Source organism: Macrotis lagotis, chromosome 6 (genome assembly GCF_037893015.1).
Source record: "Macrotis lagotis isolate mMagLag1 chromosome 6, bilby.v1.9.chrom.fasta, whole genome shotgun sequence".
Classification (NCBI taxonomy): Eukaryota; Metazoa; Chordata; class Mammalia; order Peramelemorphia; family Peramelidae; genus Macrotis; species Macrotis lagotis.
The window spans coordinates 91,272,582-91,289,850 of NC_133663.1; the positions used below are offsets into that span (position 1 = coordinate 91,272,582).

At 35.5% G+C, this 17,269-nt stretch overlaps 2 protein-coding genes across 3 annotated transcripts in view; one reads left to right on the plus strand and one right to left on the minus strand.

Annotated features, from left to right (window-relative positions):
- Window positions 1-17,269, minus strand: part of GTF2F2 (general transcription factor IIF subunit 2) — a 155,062-nt gene that overhangs the window by 74,317 nt on the left and 63,476 nt on the right. The gene's annotated exons all lie outside the window — the stretch shown is intronic.
- KCTD4 (potassium channel tetramerization domain containing 4) lies at window positions 3,576-15,833 on the plus strand. The gene is made up of 2 exons (XM_074191704.1): window positions 3,576-3,708; window positions 14,219-15,833. Exon 2 carries the CDS (start codon window positions 14,415-14,417, stop codon window positions 15,189-15,191), a length of 777 nt encoding a protein of 258 aa, XP_074047805.1. The 5' UTR covers window positions 3,576-3,708; window positions 14,219-14,414; the 3' UTR covers window positions 15,192-15,833.

Here is a 17,269-nt window from a genome sequence, read left to right on the forward strand (position 1 = left end):
AAATGTTTGGCAGGTTTGGAAGCATTTTTGACAGATTAGCAATTTCTAAAATCTAGATAATTTCTTTTAAACTTTAATAATGCAATTAAATTATGAGGATTAACTTATAGGACTGTCAAATCTAAATATGCTATCCAAGTAGGTGAGCTGATTTTTTTTCTAGAATATATCATATCCCATTTCTGCCTTCAGGATTAGTCTGACTTCTGGTTTCAGAATCACAAAAATACTATGGGGTTATTAAGAATTGTTAAAGTTAAAAAAATTGTTAAAATAATGCTTTATCTGGTTGCTAATTACTGATAGAACAGGGAAAGCTTTCAAATTAATAGTTGTGGCAATAATTCCTTCACATTGGACAAGTGAGAAATTCAGTATACAAATATCTAAAAGGAGACATTCCTGTTTTCCCAGATCTGACATTGGAAACCCTGCCTTAAAGTGCATGCACTATGTCAGGTTGTCCAACCTTACTTTAAAAGTTTTTATTGAGATAATAGCCAATATATTTTGATTTTCCATTTTAGAGAGAGCTCTATGGTAGTTCAGCTCCATTTAATTAGCAAACCCACAGGTGGCCACATAAAATTGCCCTGCACTATACTATAATGGAAATCAATTAATCAGCAAGCATTTATTAAGCACCTGCTATATGTCAGGTCCTGTTCTAGGCACTGAAGAATGACAGAATGAAGAAGTCCTGGATCTAAAGGAGTTTTCCTATGGAGGCTACAGTACTGTTTCTTGTCACAAATGAGCAGAGGGCTCTGGGCAGATAATGTAATCATGACTCAGTTTTCTTAACTGTGAAATTAGATGACTGGATTAATAATTCTAAATCAATTTCTCTGTTCCTTATTTCTTCCGTAAATGTGGGAAGATGAAATGTAGTATAACAGGAAAAATTACTATAAGGTTTAAAGTCAGGAGAGCCTGAGTTCAAATCTTAGCTGGTTTTTTTTTTTACATTTTTCTATTTAACCTCTGTCTCAGTATTAGATTCCTTGACTCCAGAATAAGAGGGATGGAAGACATTATTTCTTAGATCCAAAATCCATGGGACTTTTACCTTAGCGACCATTTCACTGTATTTTACAGGAAATGGAATGATAGCTTTAGAGCTGATTTTGCACATCAGGAATGAAGGAATGAAGAAGTTAAATGAATGACTCATGTGAGGTCACACAAGTCGGAAGTACTCATGACAGGATTTTGTGGATAGAGAGCCTAAGACTCAAATCAGATGTAAATCCTGCTCCTTCACTGACTAGATGGGCAAAGCATTTATTTAAAATCTGACTCTTTTCTTCATATAGTAAATGCTATTTCCCAGGATTGTTGTGAGGATAAAATGAAATCACATTTGCAAAGCACTTTACAAACCTCAAAGCACTATGGAATGTCAGCTATTATAATAACTAGGATTTGAACCCAGGGCTTCTAAAGCCAAACTCCATGCTCTTACCACTATACACTTAATAAATGTTTACTGATTGATTGTTTCCATGATAAATTCCTTCAATTATTTGAAGGACTGTTACCCTAAAAGAAAGATGAAACTTATTTAATGAAATCCCAAAAAGACAGAATAAGACTAAAATACAGCTGGACCTGAAAGCAAAGCAGAGCACAACTTCAAAGAAGGTGGTTAGTTTTTTCCTAAATTATATATTATTATATTTTTATATACCATATATTATATAATGTATATTATAAATATATTATATATTATTATATTCCCCAACATTTATGAAGTGTGCTCTCTATAGATGAGATATAAAGAGCTGCCCAGTCAATGGGCAATTAACTTGTGAAGTTCAAGTTTTTCCACCACTAAATGTATTAAAGTACAGGCTAGGTGCCAGGAAGGCTGGAGAGGGCTTGAACATGGAGAATGTCTCTTGGGTTCCTATCACCTTTTTTTTAGTTTTTTTTTTTGCAAGGCAGTAGGGTTAAGTGGCTTGCCCAAGGCCACACTGCTAGGTAATTATTAAGTGTCTGAGGCTGGATTTGAACTCAGGTACTCCTGACTCCAAGGCCGGTGCTCTATCTACTGCACCACCTAGCTGCCCTCCTATCACCTTTTTAAGAAAATATAATAGTGATGATGATGATAGCAAGCACTTCCCAATAGTTCTAGAAAGTAGTTATATTTATTATCTTCAATTTACAGATTAGGAAACAGATGAAAACATAAGTTATATGCTCAGGATCTCACAGCTGGTGGTACTTCCTAACTTCTGGGAACTGGCTAATATATAGTCTTTTTCAAAACGTCATGGTTCAATGATCAGAAGAAAGGTCACTTGCAGAATCAGATAAGCCAGTCTTTATGAAAGCTAAAGGCAAGGGTCTTTTTTAGCATGCTTAAGGAATGCCAACCCTAACCCTTACTTGGAGACTGATAGGGAGAGGTAGGAAAGACAAGGAAAGGTTACTTAAGGCAGTTCACTGAGAATAAGTGCTTCTATATTAGGGAACCTCTCTCCACCCTCTCCAAGGGACTCATAATGGTGCTAGGACTGCTATCACTCCCAAAGAAGGGGTTCATGATGTCTGGGTTTCCTTTAAGAGACAAAAAGATCCAGAGGGATGGTGGCAAAAAGTTCTACATTCTGCCTTGGTCAAACATCTATCAAGTTCTATGTTCACATGTGAACATATAATTTTTAAGAAAGATGGAAATTGGAGGGGATCAGGAAGAAGGAAGTTTGCATATGATTTGTTTGGGTACATCTAGTTTTATTGCTGCTGTTCTTTTTCTTTCCATTGAGCTAATTCTATTTCTTATATGCTACACTGATTTACAGAGGTTTTTCGATTTGCTTTTCTAAACTATTGAGTCTCACATTTGTTTTCTTGTAGTTTTCCTTCAATATACACTTCTGTTTGTAGGAGTAAAATTATCCTTTACACCCTTTGTTGACTTTCTCAACTACTCCAGAGACTCTTACAACCAACCAGTCAGTTCTAGGAGAGAGGGAGGGAGGGAGGGGGGAGAGAGAGAGAGAGAGAGAGAGAGAGAGAGAGAGAGAGAGAGAGAGAGAGAGAGAGAGGTTTCAGTCTTCTCTTTTTATTTCCTCATTCCTTCAGCCTCTTCTTTTCCTGTGAGCCATTCCTTCTTTTCCTCTTTTCTGAAGCTATCTTTTAGTTATCTGAACAGTGGGAACACATCTGTTTTTCCCTCCAGTAATACTGGGGAGCTGGGTGCCAAAACTTCTTTGAAGTCATTATCTAAAGGATAACTGCCAGCCAGGCAGTGGGAAAGAGAACTACTGAGGTCCTTTCCAGCTGTTACACTTTTTGATTTAATGATACTGGGACCACTGGCTCTAGAGTTTAGTAGATATTGTAGAATGATAAGGGATTCATATAGAGCACAGCTCAAATACCAAGTGGAAAGATATTCATCTTCCTTGGCATGTAAGGAATGACACCAGGTATGTTTGGAAGCTATAAGGCATCAGGAAGACATAAAGTATGCTTCTTTATACAATCCTTTTGGATACAGTCAAACCTTGAAGACATTTAGAGAACTGGCATAGAATTTAAACTCAGTTCTACAGAACAGTAATTTGGATTACTGACTCTCCTGAGATGGGAAGCAACTACCTGCCTGCCCATTTGCTTGTTACAAGTCACACCTGAGTCTACCTTTCCTGGAAAAGAAGAGAGGGAATAAAACTTCCCTCCAACAAGTAACAAAAGGTAATTAAAACATTTATAGATTTTAAATATTTGAAGATTTCTCCTCTGTCCTAACCATTTTCCTAGTAATCTGCTTATTGTTCTGGAAGCAAATCCACTTGGCATCTGACCTTAAACAGAATACTCAAACTAGTCTTGCATTTTTAAGAAATAGTTTTCCACTTGATCTGTCCTTAATCTTCAACAGTTTATGGAATGATATATAGCACATTAAGATTTCATTCACTCTAGCTCAGTGTTTGATCTGAGCTACATTTGTTTTTTATGATATATAAAGTCAATTCAGTTATTTGCTTTAAAGGAAGGAAGCATGGCAAAAAACAGAGCTAAAATTATGTTATATTTGGCACTGGAACATATTTTCTAATATTCACAAACTGAATATGTGCCCTTGTCTACATCCTGAGAATTTACAACAAATAATGAAGCTATGCTCTGATGCAGGAGGTCTTAGAAAACTGACAATCTTCCCCAACTACTACTCAGAGTTCAACTCTAATGAAGGGAAAAATAGACATAAAAGGTATAAAAGAGATTATCTGGGAAAAAAGTTAAATGGAATTAGAAACTGTTTTAGCCTGGAGGTTACAATTCAATTTTGAAATTTGCTGAGTGTCTCTATTGTGCCCAGTTCTCAGAAAAAAAAAAAAAAGGATAAGATATTAAAGAATTATAGGTGGGATAATGTATCACAACATAGCTGAGGGAAAAAAAGGACCAACACATCAATTAAGAACAATTTTTTTCCAATGCTTAGGTATTAAAATGTAATATACAATCAATCGTGCTAAAGGTATTAGGAAGGACATAAATTTTATTACTGTCCAAGTCCATAAAGTTTTTTATCAAGGCATCACTGACAGTTCTCTTATCAGTAACAAAAGAAGTTTAAATGAGCTTACATTCAAAACTGAAAAAAATGGAATAGGCTACTAATCTTAGCTGAAGAAGGGGGATTTCCAAAGAAAGGCTGGACAAGCTCTCTGATTTAAAAAAATGAATTTTACAAACTACACTGAAAGGTTGCTAAAACAAGAAAAATTCTGGACACTTAAGTCATTTTTCCTTTGCCATTTTAAAAAACTGTTATAGTTAAAATGCTTTAGCTGCTCTTAATGAAATATTTGCCCTTTTCAAATGGTTCACTTTTAAATATCTAAAACAATTTTTTTCTTTATGAACTGGATCAATGACATCATAAGCTCTTTGATGGGCATGAACTAGGATGGAAACAATTTTGATAAGACTTGTCTACTGACAGACAAATTAAGAAACCAGATAATAGGACCTCAGTTCTCTTTAAATTTAAAGTAAGATTCTCTCTCTCTCTCTCTCTCTCTCTCTCTCTCTCTCTTTCATCATTTCCTCCCTCTTCTATCACTCTCATTCTTGTCCCCCTTCCTTACTCCTATTCTCTCTCTCCCTCCCTCCTATCATTCCCTTTCTCTTGCCCACACAAACAAATCTAGAGTGGATAAAAATGTAGAATGAAAACCTTTCCTATGCTTGGAATTTTCTAGGGTAATAGTTCTGAGTGCTTTCCCCATACACTTAACTCTTCCTGTCACATTTTCTTGTTGAATTTTTAAAAAATGTTCCCTGGAGTAAATTTCCCAGGCTTCTCAGAAGACTCAGTCAATCCTTCAAATATTTAAGTGGGAGGTAGTGTGGTACAGTAAATAGAATCATTTACTTGGAATCAGGAGATCTGCATTCAAATCCTGCTTCAGAACTTAGTAGTAAAGTCACTTAAACTCTCAAGAGCTTCAGTTTCCTCATATGTAAAATGAGGAGACTATTTGTGTTAACTACTTAACAGAGTTGTTGTGAAAAGACTTTACTAATCTTAAAAGATAACTGATATATAAATTTGTTACTATTATGAATATTATCCATGTATATGATAACCTCCTCTCCTGGCTGCTACTGCTTCTTGGAAAGGATGAAGTTCTGTATATATTTTCTGTAATAACTGAAATGTAAGATCACCTCAGAAAACTAGCTTATTCCTTGCAAACTATATTGATCTGCTGAAACACCTAATACATATGGACAGTATTTCTATTTTAATAGTCATGGTTGGCACACAGGTTGTTCAAAATTGATTTCTCAACCCTAGACAGCTGGATGATTTGCTCTTTTTTCAGATTAATGGCTCCCCAAGTGTCAGTGATTATAATGGCTTATTTATTTCAGTTATATACATAGAATGGACTCTAATAGGTCAGGAGTGGAGAGGGGCTGAAGGACACTCACCTCAGCATTCAGAATTCCAGAAATGGAATTAAGCAGGAGTTTCATTCACATTAGACAGTTTTACAACTTGGTTAAGACAAGGGAACCTGTAGGAAGTCTTCCTGAAAGGAGGCAAAGTGGGGTTGAGGGAAACACTTAATCCCTCCTGAAAGACCAGGCCCCAAATCTTGAATTGTGATGTATATTGTGCATATTTATTATCATGTTGCTTGCTTTCTTCATGGGTGGGAGAGGGGCAAGAAAGACAGAATTTGGGACTCAAAATGTTTAAAATAAATTAATTAGAAGTAAATTTTTAAGAAGAACCCCAGGAACAGGTAGACAGGGGCCAGGGATATCTGAGAAAATGAGTTCTGTAAATTTTTTTAAAATTTTATTTAAGGTAATGAGGTTAGTGACTTGCCCAAGGTCACATAGCTAGGCAATTATTGGGGCTAAGTGACTTGCCTAAGGTCACACAGCTTGGCAATTATTAAGTGTCTGAGTTCAGATTTGAATTCATAGCCTTCTGACTCCAAGGTTGGTGCTCTATCCACTGAGCCACATTAGCTGGCCCCAATTCTTTAAATTTTGCAAGTTGTCCCCAACAACAGATTTCTTTTTCTTCTAGATAAAACAGGCCCTTCTTGTTTCTAATTTAGGAAAATATTTTTGTGCATTAAGTTATACTTTGGTCAACATAGTGAACACAAATCAATAAGTAGGTAAATTAGATTTTAGGTTACAGTTAAAAGATTTTCTTACCACATAGTTAAAAATAATTTTAATGATGAAATACAAATGTCAAAAACAAAAATTCATAATTTTAAAAATATTTGATGCTTTATCATACCATGAAATTTATTTTTAAGATATATCTGAAAATTGGTTGGACAAAGAAGAAATAAGATCACAAGCAGGTCTTCTAGAGATCATGACTTATATTTATAAAACACTTAACAATTTTACAAAACACATTTCTTCTCTTTGAGATAAGAGTTGCAGGGGCAGTAAGTTGGCACAGTGGATAGAGCACTGGGCCCTGAAGTCAGGAGGACGTGAGTTCAAATACAGCTTCAGACACTTAGTAATTACCTAGTTGTGTGACCCTGGGCAAGTCACTTAACCCCATTGCCTTGCAAAAAAAGGGGGGGATAAGAGTTGCAAATATGCTTCTATCCATTTAAGGAAATGGAAGTAATCTGTCCACTTTCTGAGGTGGAAATGGAATGATTCTCTTCTGAAACGAAGTCAGATGTTTGAGAGGTAGTTTAGAGGAAAAGGAAACCAGGGTCAGAGGAATCCAACCAGTAAACAAACATTTATTAAGTAGCAGTCATACACCATGTACTGTGTGAGATCCTAAGGCTACAAAGAGAAAAAACCAATTCCTGTTATGGAGGAGTGGCTGTTCTATTATGGGAGTCAATATGTACACAAAAATATATACAAAATAAGTACAAAGGGGAGGAGCCAAAATGATGAAGTCCCCAAAAACCTCTTCTACAAAATGACTAGAAAATACCAAGCCTAATTTTTTTTCAAGGCAGATGGGGTCAAGTGGCTTGCCCAAGGCCACACAGTTAGGTAATTATTAAGTGTCTGAGGCCAGATTTGAACTCAGGTACTCCTGACTCCAGGGCTGGTGCTCTATCCACTGTGCCACCTAGCCACCCTCCAAACCTAATTCTGAGCAAGAAAACTAACAAAAAGTTACATTAAGTCATGTGAAGACTGGGGTTGGTCAAAAGTCTTGCGCAGAGGAAGCAGCAGAAGCAATGAGGAGAAGTACCCAGAACCATAAGTGGACTGAATACCTGGTCAATAATGAGAGATCCCAGGGGACCCCCTGATCTGTGTATGGGCACAAGATTGAATGCATTTAGCAGCTCTTTCACCTATTATCGATAATTCCAGGGTGAAGAGGAGTGTAGGAGTCTTACCTGGAAAGGGACTAGATTAGTGCAGACCAGGAGGGTTGACACCACACCACTGTAAACAACAAAAGCTTACAGGCCCAACATATTCCCCACAAACCCCTGGGGATAAGCAGAGTTCAATTCTAACATTAAGTCCAAAGTCAAGAAATGAGCTGAAAAAATGAGCAAAAAGCAACCAAACAAAAGAAGAATCTGAACATTAGAAACTCTGATGGTGATAGTGGAGTTCAAGACAAAAATTCAGAAGAAAATAATAACTTGAAAACATCTATGAGCAAAACTTGAGAAATAAGGAAGGCATTTATGTAGCAGAGAGTAACTGAATTGAATATTAAAGGAAGCAAACTATTCTCAGAGGCAGAGGTGAAAGAGGAGTGCTTTCCAGGCATGGGGGGAGGGGGTTATGCACAGAGATAGGTTGTGGCAGTTAAAAAAGCTAGTTTGGTGAAATGTAACTTGAAGGAAAGGGAGTCAAATATAATAAAGCTGGAAAGATAGGTAAACTTCAAATAACAAACCAAGGAGTTGATATATTTATTCTAGAAGCAACTGGAAGCACTGTAGTTTACTAAACAAGAGAGGAGCACAGTCACACTTACACTTTAGTCTACTACAAGGAGAATACCCAGAAGGGGAAAATGAAAGGCAAGAAGTTAAAATGAGAGGATGTTGAAATAGTTTAGGAGAAAGGTGCAGAGGGTCTAAACTAGATTGGGGGCCACATATGAAGAGAGAGGAGGGGGACGCATGTGAGAGATACTGAGAAGGGAGAAACAACAAGATTAGGTAATTGAGTGGCTGTGGATGGGGAGAAATTATTGGAAGAATGGCAGAACCTTGGAGGAACCTGGAGAAGAACAGTGGGTTTGCGGGGGAATGGTCCTGAGTTCTGCTTTGAACATAATAAAAAAGAGATCTCTCTGGAATAGTCGATTTGAAATGTCCAAGAGATAGTGGGAAATGGACTGTGAGCTCAAAAAACGGACCAGGAGACATCTGGTCTTGAAGTTGTCTGAAAAGATGGGATAATTTAATTCATCAGGACTTCCAGGTGAAAAAGTGTGGAGAGAAAAGAGGAGCAGGCCTAGGACAAAGTGTTGGGGGGGGGGTCTATCTATTTTTTGGAGCTATAATACAAATGTTGAATAAGCACAACAAATTGCAGTGTGGAGAAGCAAGAAGAGAACCAGGAATCATGAGATCAAGAGAAAAGACAGCAAGAATCCAGCATGGGGGAGAGGAGTAGTCAAGAGTCATATAGGCTGAAGAAGTTAAGGATAAGGATTTGAAAAAGCCATCAGCTGTGGCAATTAAGAGGTTCCTGGGAAATAGAGTTATGAAGGAGGGGGGCCAAGGAAGGTTACATGCAGAGGGACTAATCTGGCAACATGATTACCTTGGGAGTAAAGGCAGTGATAATAGAGGAGGGTGTTGAGAGTGTTGAAAAGCAGAGAATGGGAGAAGAGGGCAATCATGGAAAATGACCTCAATTTTCTCAAAGTAGGAGTTGAAGTCATCAGCTGAAAAAAAAGGGGGGGTTAGAGCAGTGTGGAATATCTGAGGAGAAAAGAATGTTTCTAATAATTTCTGGGGGGAGTGCAAAAGAGAAGCAATTAAGAGAAGTAAAAGGATCATATGGACAGAAATGATAGTTGAGACTAGAATCTTGAATCAGTAGGTATAGGGAAGGCCAGGACATATAAAAGGCACTCAGCTCTAAAAAGATAGCAATTTGTTATTTTACCTTTATCTACCCCTTATCAACACAACAAATTCTGGGCAGGGCTGTCATGGAGACTTAAAATAAAGGCAGCTAAAAATGGTTGGCAGAATACAATGTGAACTGAAGAATGTTTACAGTTAAGCAACTCTTAACACTTTCTCTCTTCATCCTGCTCTGAACAACAATGACAACTGAAGCCCTCAGAGATATATACTCTGATCAAAATTTATACTAGGAACTGAATTTTGTCAGCCACAAGCTTTGTCAATAGTCTTCTAGTTCCAGAAAATATCACTATTATGCCAAATCACTTTAAAAACTAAAAGGAAAACATGTTAAATTGTACCAAAATTGTTTTAATTGCAATCAAACTGAGTTATGTAGATGGAAATAAATACGGGCCCACCAGTATTATTCTTTAAGTTTTACTACTTTCATGATGACAATTAGTCATTCTGCAAAATATTTTCTTTACATAAGTCCTTAAATTTTTTTATTTGTTGTTGAATCATTTCAATCATGACCAACTCTTTGTGACTCCATTCATGGTTTTCTTGGAAAAGATACTGAAGTAATTTGCCATTTTATTTATCAGTTCATTTTACAGTTGAGGAAACTGAGGCAAACAGGATTAAGTGACTTTCTCACTTCTCACAGTTAGTAAGTATCTGAGGTTGGGTTTGAATTCAGGAAGATCTTCCTGACTCTAGGCCTGTATGGACTGTATCACCTTGCTACCCCTTAATATTTTATTTCCCTTATTGCAAATAGCAAAGTCTAATAAATGTTTATCCAAGTGGCTCTATTACCATCTCTGCTATAGTGTACAATCTTAGCTTTATAAACAAAATTTTAAGAAAACCCATAAAATACAGGCAGTGCAATGGAATGAGTAATGAGTCTGGAGTCAAGACTCTTTTTTCTGAGTTCAAATCTGGCCTCAGACATTTACTAGATATGTGATCCTGGGCAAGTCATTTAACTCCATTTGCTTCAGTTTCCTTATCTGTAAAATGAGCTAGAGAAGGAAATGGCAAACTGCTCCAATATCTTTGCCAAGAAAACCCCAAATACAGTCAGGAAGAGATGGACATGACTGAGAACAACTAAACAATAAAAATTTCTATATATGATAGAGCAATGATTTTCTTAATCATATGAAAAAGCTTAATTAAAGCTAAAATGAGGGCAGCTAGGTATCCCAGTGGATAGAGCACTGGCCCTGGAGTCAGGAGGACATGAGTTCAAATCAGTCTCAGACACTTAATAATTGCCTAGCTGTGTGTCCCCCTTTTTTTGGGCAAGTCACTCAATCCCATTGCCTTAAGTAGAAATAAAAAAAAAAAATTTTTTTAAAGAGCTAAATTGATCTCTTAGATGAAATTAGTATCACTTAGCATTTAGATGGCATTGATAGATAGCATGTGCACGTGATTATTTTTCTGGCTAATTTGCCAAACTTTCATAAAGAATTTATCAAATGGTTACCATGCTACAAGCACTTTTCACACATTTTTAAAAACATGTTCACAAAAGAAAAAGATATTATTTTGCTTCAAAGACATAAAACAAATGATTAGACTTTTAGAATAGAAAGTCAATTTATGACTGTAATGCATCCACCATTGCAAGCTAAAGGCTTCAAACAAGAACTGAAAAGGAATGCCTTTTATAATTCATAAAAATTACTTTTAGAATTTAGTCCATGTCATTGAAACAAATGAAGAGAAGGGGAAAAATTATTTAAATAGCTCTATAAGTTTAAAAACTGCTTTCGTAAATAATATTTATGAATTATTCTTCCAACCAACTTTGGGAGACAGAACACTTTTACAAATGAAGAAACAAAGAGAAATTGACTTCAGTTCACTCCAAATACCAAAGTAATAGATTACAAGTCCTTAGGCTATCATATCATGCTGCTCATGAGGTATTTCTATTAGGATATAGGGTATCTTTTCGTGTCTATTTAGAAAAGAAAATGGCATACCAAAGGGATATCAAAAAACTAGGCTTTTACAACTAGGAGTGGGAACCATTTCTAAGGAGAGGAAAGTTAGTAAATACAAGGAGTTAGTCTACTTTGTCATGCAAACTAGTCTAAAGGCAGGGGTGTCACAAGCTGAATGGTAGAACACACATAGCACTCACAGCACGAACTACTCCTATTTTGTAATGGTTGAGCAACTCAAGCTTGGAGTTACAGTCTGTTCTCATCTATATCTTTATCCTTTATACTGAGAAGACAGTCCCTGGATCAGAAAAAGGAAAAAATGAGTAGAAAATGAAACACAAAGAAGCAGATAGGGAATTCAAAAGATGTGTCTATACCCACACCCACATGTATGCATACATGCATGCAAAGCCTATTTCTGGTCTAATCATGATACCACCTTCTAAGACTGTTCTGGGACAAGGACTGATGGTCATAGTGGAAGAAATACTTACATTAGATGAATGCTCAATAGGACTTAGGCTGTTCTTCCTATGACCTGTTTTTATTTGGTCATTCATTCATTTATTTATTTTTTTGTGAGGCAAACGGAGTTAAGTGGCTTGCCCAAGGCCACACAGGTAATTATTAAGTGTCTGAGACCGGATTTGAACCCAGGTACTCCTGACTCCAGGGCCCTTGCTTTATCCACTGCGCCACCTAGCTGCCCCTATTTGGTTATTTTCAACAAACATTATTAATTTTGAAATACAAGGCAAATAAATCAGTCTTTACAAAAAAGTAAATGAATTATATTGCTTAGTCTGGGGAACTTTTTTTTTCTTACTTTAAAAAAATTCCTGGGGGGGCGGTTAGGTGGTGCAGTGGATAAAGCACCGGCCCTGGAGTCAGGAGTACCTGGGTTCAAATCCGGTCTCAGACACTTAATAATTACTGAGCTGTGTGGCCTTGGGCAAGCCACTTAACCCCGTTTGCCTTGCAAACGCCCCCCCCAAAAAAAACAAAAACAAAAGTAAAAAAAAATTCCTGGTAAAGGATAAAGGGGGTAGTAATATATTGGTAAATACAGATGATGATAAAAGGCAGCAACAATAAATGAAGTTAACAAAGTAAATGACCTTCAGTGACACTGACTAATATGGAGGGTAAAAGATTAGGAAAGTCATTCAAATATACATTGGACTTGAAGTTAACTTCAAACATGTACTTGTCACCTGTCATTTTATTTTTATAAAACAAGTTTTCCACAACATAGTAATTATGAGTTTATTTAAATTAGGTTGAAAATTTCTCTTTGAAATAATTTCTCTCACTAATCCCCTCCAAGTAATTTCTGTGATCATAAATTATTAAGATACATGGAAATAATACATTTACAGATAATTTACAATTACTGACTAAATAAAAAATTGTTTTGTAATATTAATTACTAATGACAGAATGACAATCCTTTCACAGGAAAGACTATTCAAACATACTAGGTTCGTTTAATAAAATACATATATGTCATTTTATGTTGCTAAAGAAATTATAAAATAAAGGTTATTGCATTAAAATTTATTGAATTCATTCCTTCAAATTTAACATATATGTCATATAAATGATTGCAAATAAACAAACTTGAACTCTTGGGCATAAAAACCTAAGCAAATTCTCATCCTTAGGTAAAAGACTTAGCTTTCTATGTCACTCTGGAAAGCAAACTATATTTACTATGCCCCTAGAAGGGGGGAGAGGTCAACCCCCCCCCCGGACTCAAACAAGTATTTATTCTCTGGAATGGGAAAAAACAGAGGTTGAAGATGCTTTCAATTTTTCCCACTCTATTAATATTTATTTGATAGAGAGAAAAATACTACTGTATCATGTTTCCTATCATTGTCTCATGCCAAGATATTGCAATTTGCCACTCCTCACCGTCATTTTGTTTCCCTCCCTCTCCCCTCCTCCACACTATATTCATTCTGGTTATATATAGTGTGATGTTATATTCAAGCTTCAGCAGTCTGGGTTTTTGTTCAACAATAGTTTATTCTTAATATTACATAGAATCCAAAGGCAGGTTAAATAGTACCAAGTATAAATGATTACTGAATCTCTTTTCCCTCTCAGATTTTTATCTTAAAATTAATAAGGCCTTTAAATCCAAAGAAACTAAGAGATCATTCCTTGTTTAGGATACTGCAAGCAGAATACTATACAACAAATAACAGATATATACCTTTCCTAATTTTTCTCAAAAAAAAAAGAAATAGATCAACATTATGCAGTATATCATGGATAAAACCATACAGAGCTCAAAGCTATCCACATATTTTTATTCCCATTTTCTGATCTGTACTGTCCCTAAAATTTAAAATGCTAAAAACAAAAATAACTAATTCAATACCCAGTTACCAAAAGTGATAGTATATTAAATTTTTTGAATGACTCAAGGATTTATTAATACAAAGCACAACTGGTTTGACAACTGATAGGGTATTTAGATACAAAAAAAGGAAATTTCACATTAATCTGTATCATTAAAAACAAAATGTGATCTATTTGGTAGTAAGCATATAAAATAATCAGAATGATCTAACTTTCACGCCTGCATAGAAAATGCTTTTATACCCAATCTCTGCCCTCATACAGTTAAATGCAAATTCTCTTTTTCAGTCTTACTCCTGAAATCTCCTGCATACATAGCTGATACGCCACCTACTGCAAAACGGAGCTGACAGCTCATGCGAGGTTGCCAGCATTTCCATTCCATCACCGAGCTGGAGCTGAATAAAGGCGTATTTGTGTGGTGGTGGAGCTTTTTAAAAAGCTCTCTCTAAGCCAAGAACAAGAAGCTGCAGTGATTTTGAAAATGGAACGTAAAATAAACAGGAGAGAAAAAGAAAAAGATTATGAGGGGAAACACAACAGCCCTGAAGGACCTGATCAAGGGAAGAGCTGCAAAACGCTGACGACTCTGAATGTTGGAGGATATTTGTATATTACTCAAAAACAAACACTGACCAAGTATCCAGATACTTTTCTTGAAGGTATAGTCAATGGAAAAATTCTTTGCCCCCTTGATGCTGATGGTCACTACTTCATAGACAGGGATGGACTCCTTTTCAGACATGTTCTGAACTTCTTACGGAATGGAGAACTTCTACTACCAGAAGGATTTCGAGAAAATCAACTCCTGGCCCAGGAGGCAGAATTCTTTCAGCTTAAAGGGCTGGCTGAAGAAGTAAAATCAAGGTGGGAGAAAGAACAGCTAACATCCAGAGAGACTACTTTCTTGGAAATCACTGATAACCATGATCGCTCACAAGGTTTGAGAATCTTTTGTAATGCTCCTGATTTCATAACAAAAATAAAATCTCGCATTGTTCTGGTATCTAAGAGCCGGCTGGATGGATTTCCGGAGGAGTTTTCTATATCTTCAAATATTATTCAATTTAAATACTTCATAAAGTCTGAAAATGGCACAAGACTTGTGCTAAAGGAAGATAATACCTTTGTCTGCACCCTGGAAACTCTTAAGTTTGAGGCTATCATGATGGCTTTAAAATGTGGCTTTAGACTGCTTACCAGTCTGGATTGTTCCAAAGGGTCAATTGTTCACAGCGATGCACTTCATTTTATCAAGTAATTACTTCTGTCACTAGACAAAGGCAACAAGCATGAAGCCAGTAAACCTTGTTAAAATCCAGCATCCAGACATCACAAATAACATTCCTAACTAGCTCTGTACCCCAGAGCTCTGCTGCTAATGAATTACTATGAGCTAATGGTATGTAAATTCTATCTATGACATCCATCTCTGGGCTATTTGGGCTGGACAGAATCCTGCACCTGAAACAGAAACAAACTATCTCCTAAATACTGTAAATAAATGTTTAATGTTTTTGCTATTGTTTATTTTTTCCTCAGGTGGTTTGGAAATAGAATTGCAATATAAAACATGTTAAGCACTTGCACGATTAACATGCATGTACATTATTGCACTTTTATGATGATAAAAATATTTAACAAAATACAAGACTTAAAAAACTGCTTGGGAAAAATGACAAAGCTGCTGATTTGGAAAACACAAGCACCCAGCACAAAACAGACTTGTAGATCAACCAAAACAGATTTCTAGTGCAACCAAATGAGACTGCAAGAGGGCTTTAAAGATATTGATTTAAATTTTAATGGCAGGCAACAAAGAACATTTCACAGCTTCTCATGAAACAAAATTGAAATTACAGCTGAATTGATAATTTGCTGAAAATTCCTAGAAAATTGTATTTGTAACAATAAAAAAATAAAAACAATACTAGCTTCTTTTCTTACATGCATGACTATAAGCAATAGTAGCAATATGTCAAAATATTAATATTTAGTCACAGTTAATGGTTTCATGTAAAAATGTGTTACATTAAATAGCTGCAACAACTACACTTGATAGTCATGTTAGTTGCAAAATTGGCAAAATTGTTTTTTACAGGTGGAAGTCCTACAGGAATGGAGAACTTAAGTCTTGATAGAGCTCCTATCATTGAAATCTTATATAGCAGCTGTTTCAGAACCCCACTGCCACAAACAAAGCAAAAACCTGGACATTTCTGGAGATCAAAAATGCTTAATCGTCATCATTTCTTCCTCTTGCAATATAATTCAGTCATAAACAGCTGCAATTATCTATAATAGATGAGATCTTAAGATTCATTGGATTTAATTAAAATGGTAGTTTCCTTAAAAATCTTGGTTAATGAATAAGACAAATTATTTCCAAGAAATAAATTTTATGCAATTGTGTAAAATGCATAAAGAGTAGTAGAAATGATTAACCCCCCCTAACCCCCCATTTATAGGTCTAAGTGAAATCAGGCATCTAAAAAGATAAAAAATGTTTTTTTGAATGTATGTTTATTTCTTGCACAAGGGAGCTGAGCCACTTTCTCCATGAAAACTACTAATCTAATCTGCTAGAATTGCCTTTTTAATCCAAAAAAATTAAAAAGAGTAAATCTAAGTTTTAGTAATAATGCCCGTGTGCACAATTATATCAAGAATATGTCTCAGATTATATTTTAAAATTTATATTTGTAAAAGTTAATATACACAACTCAGTAAGTAGTAAATTCACTTTCTAAGATAAGACATATTTAATTACCATTAATATCATACCCAATATTGGGTACAGATTTCAGTTAAAAGTGAGTAAGAAAACTTCTTTATGTACTCCTGAAATAGAAAGAAACACTATGGCTTACTGTAAAGTTATTTTAATAATCCATATTTTTAAATCATTATGCTTTTACTGAAATGTAATCTATTTAAAGCATAGGAAAAGGAAGGGAATATGCCATCTTCCCATAAAACATCAGGCAATCTTTAACATATTTTAATAATACATATTAAAAGTAAACATTATAGACTTTTATAAGCCTAACTACTTTAAAGGTTTATTTTTCCTTGACATTTGTCATTTAGAAATACAAGAAATTGCTTAATTAAAATTAATTACTTACTGTCATAGATAAATTGGACCTTTAAAAGCAAAATTTCAGATCAAATGATAAAAATACTTTTGACATATCTATGAGTATAGGGTAAAGGTGTCCACAAATCTCAATACTACAACAAATAGGCCAGCATTCCAATCAATGAAATAATAATCCACAAACTTGATTTACCTTGTTGAAGGAAATCACAATCTTAAGGAAATGGGATCATTTTTAA

Coding starts and splice junctions, on each gene's coding strand:
- KCTD4 (XM_074191704.1), top strand. CDS start 14,415: ATGGAACGTAAAATAAACAGGAGAGAAAAAGAAAAAGATTATGAGGGG.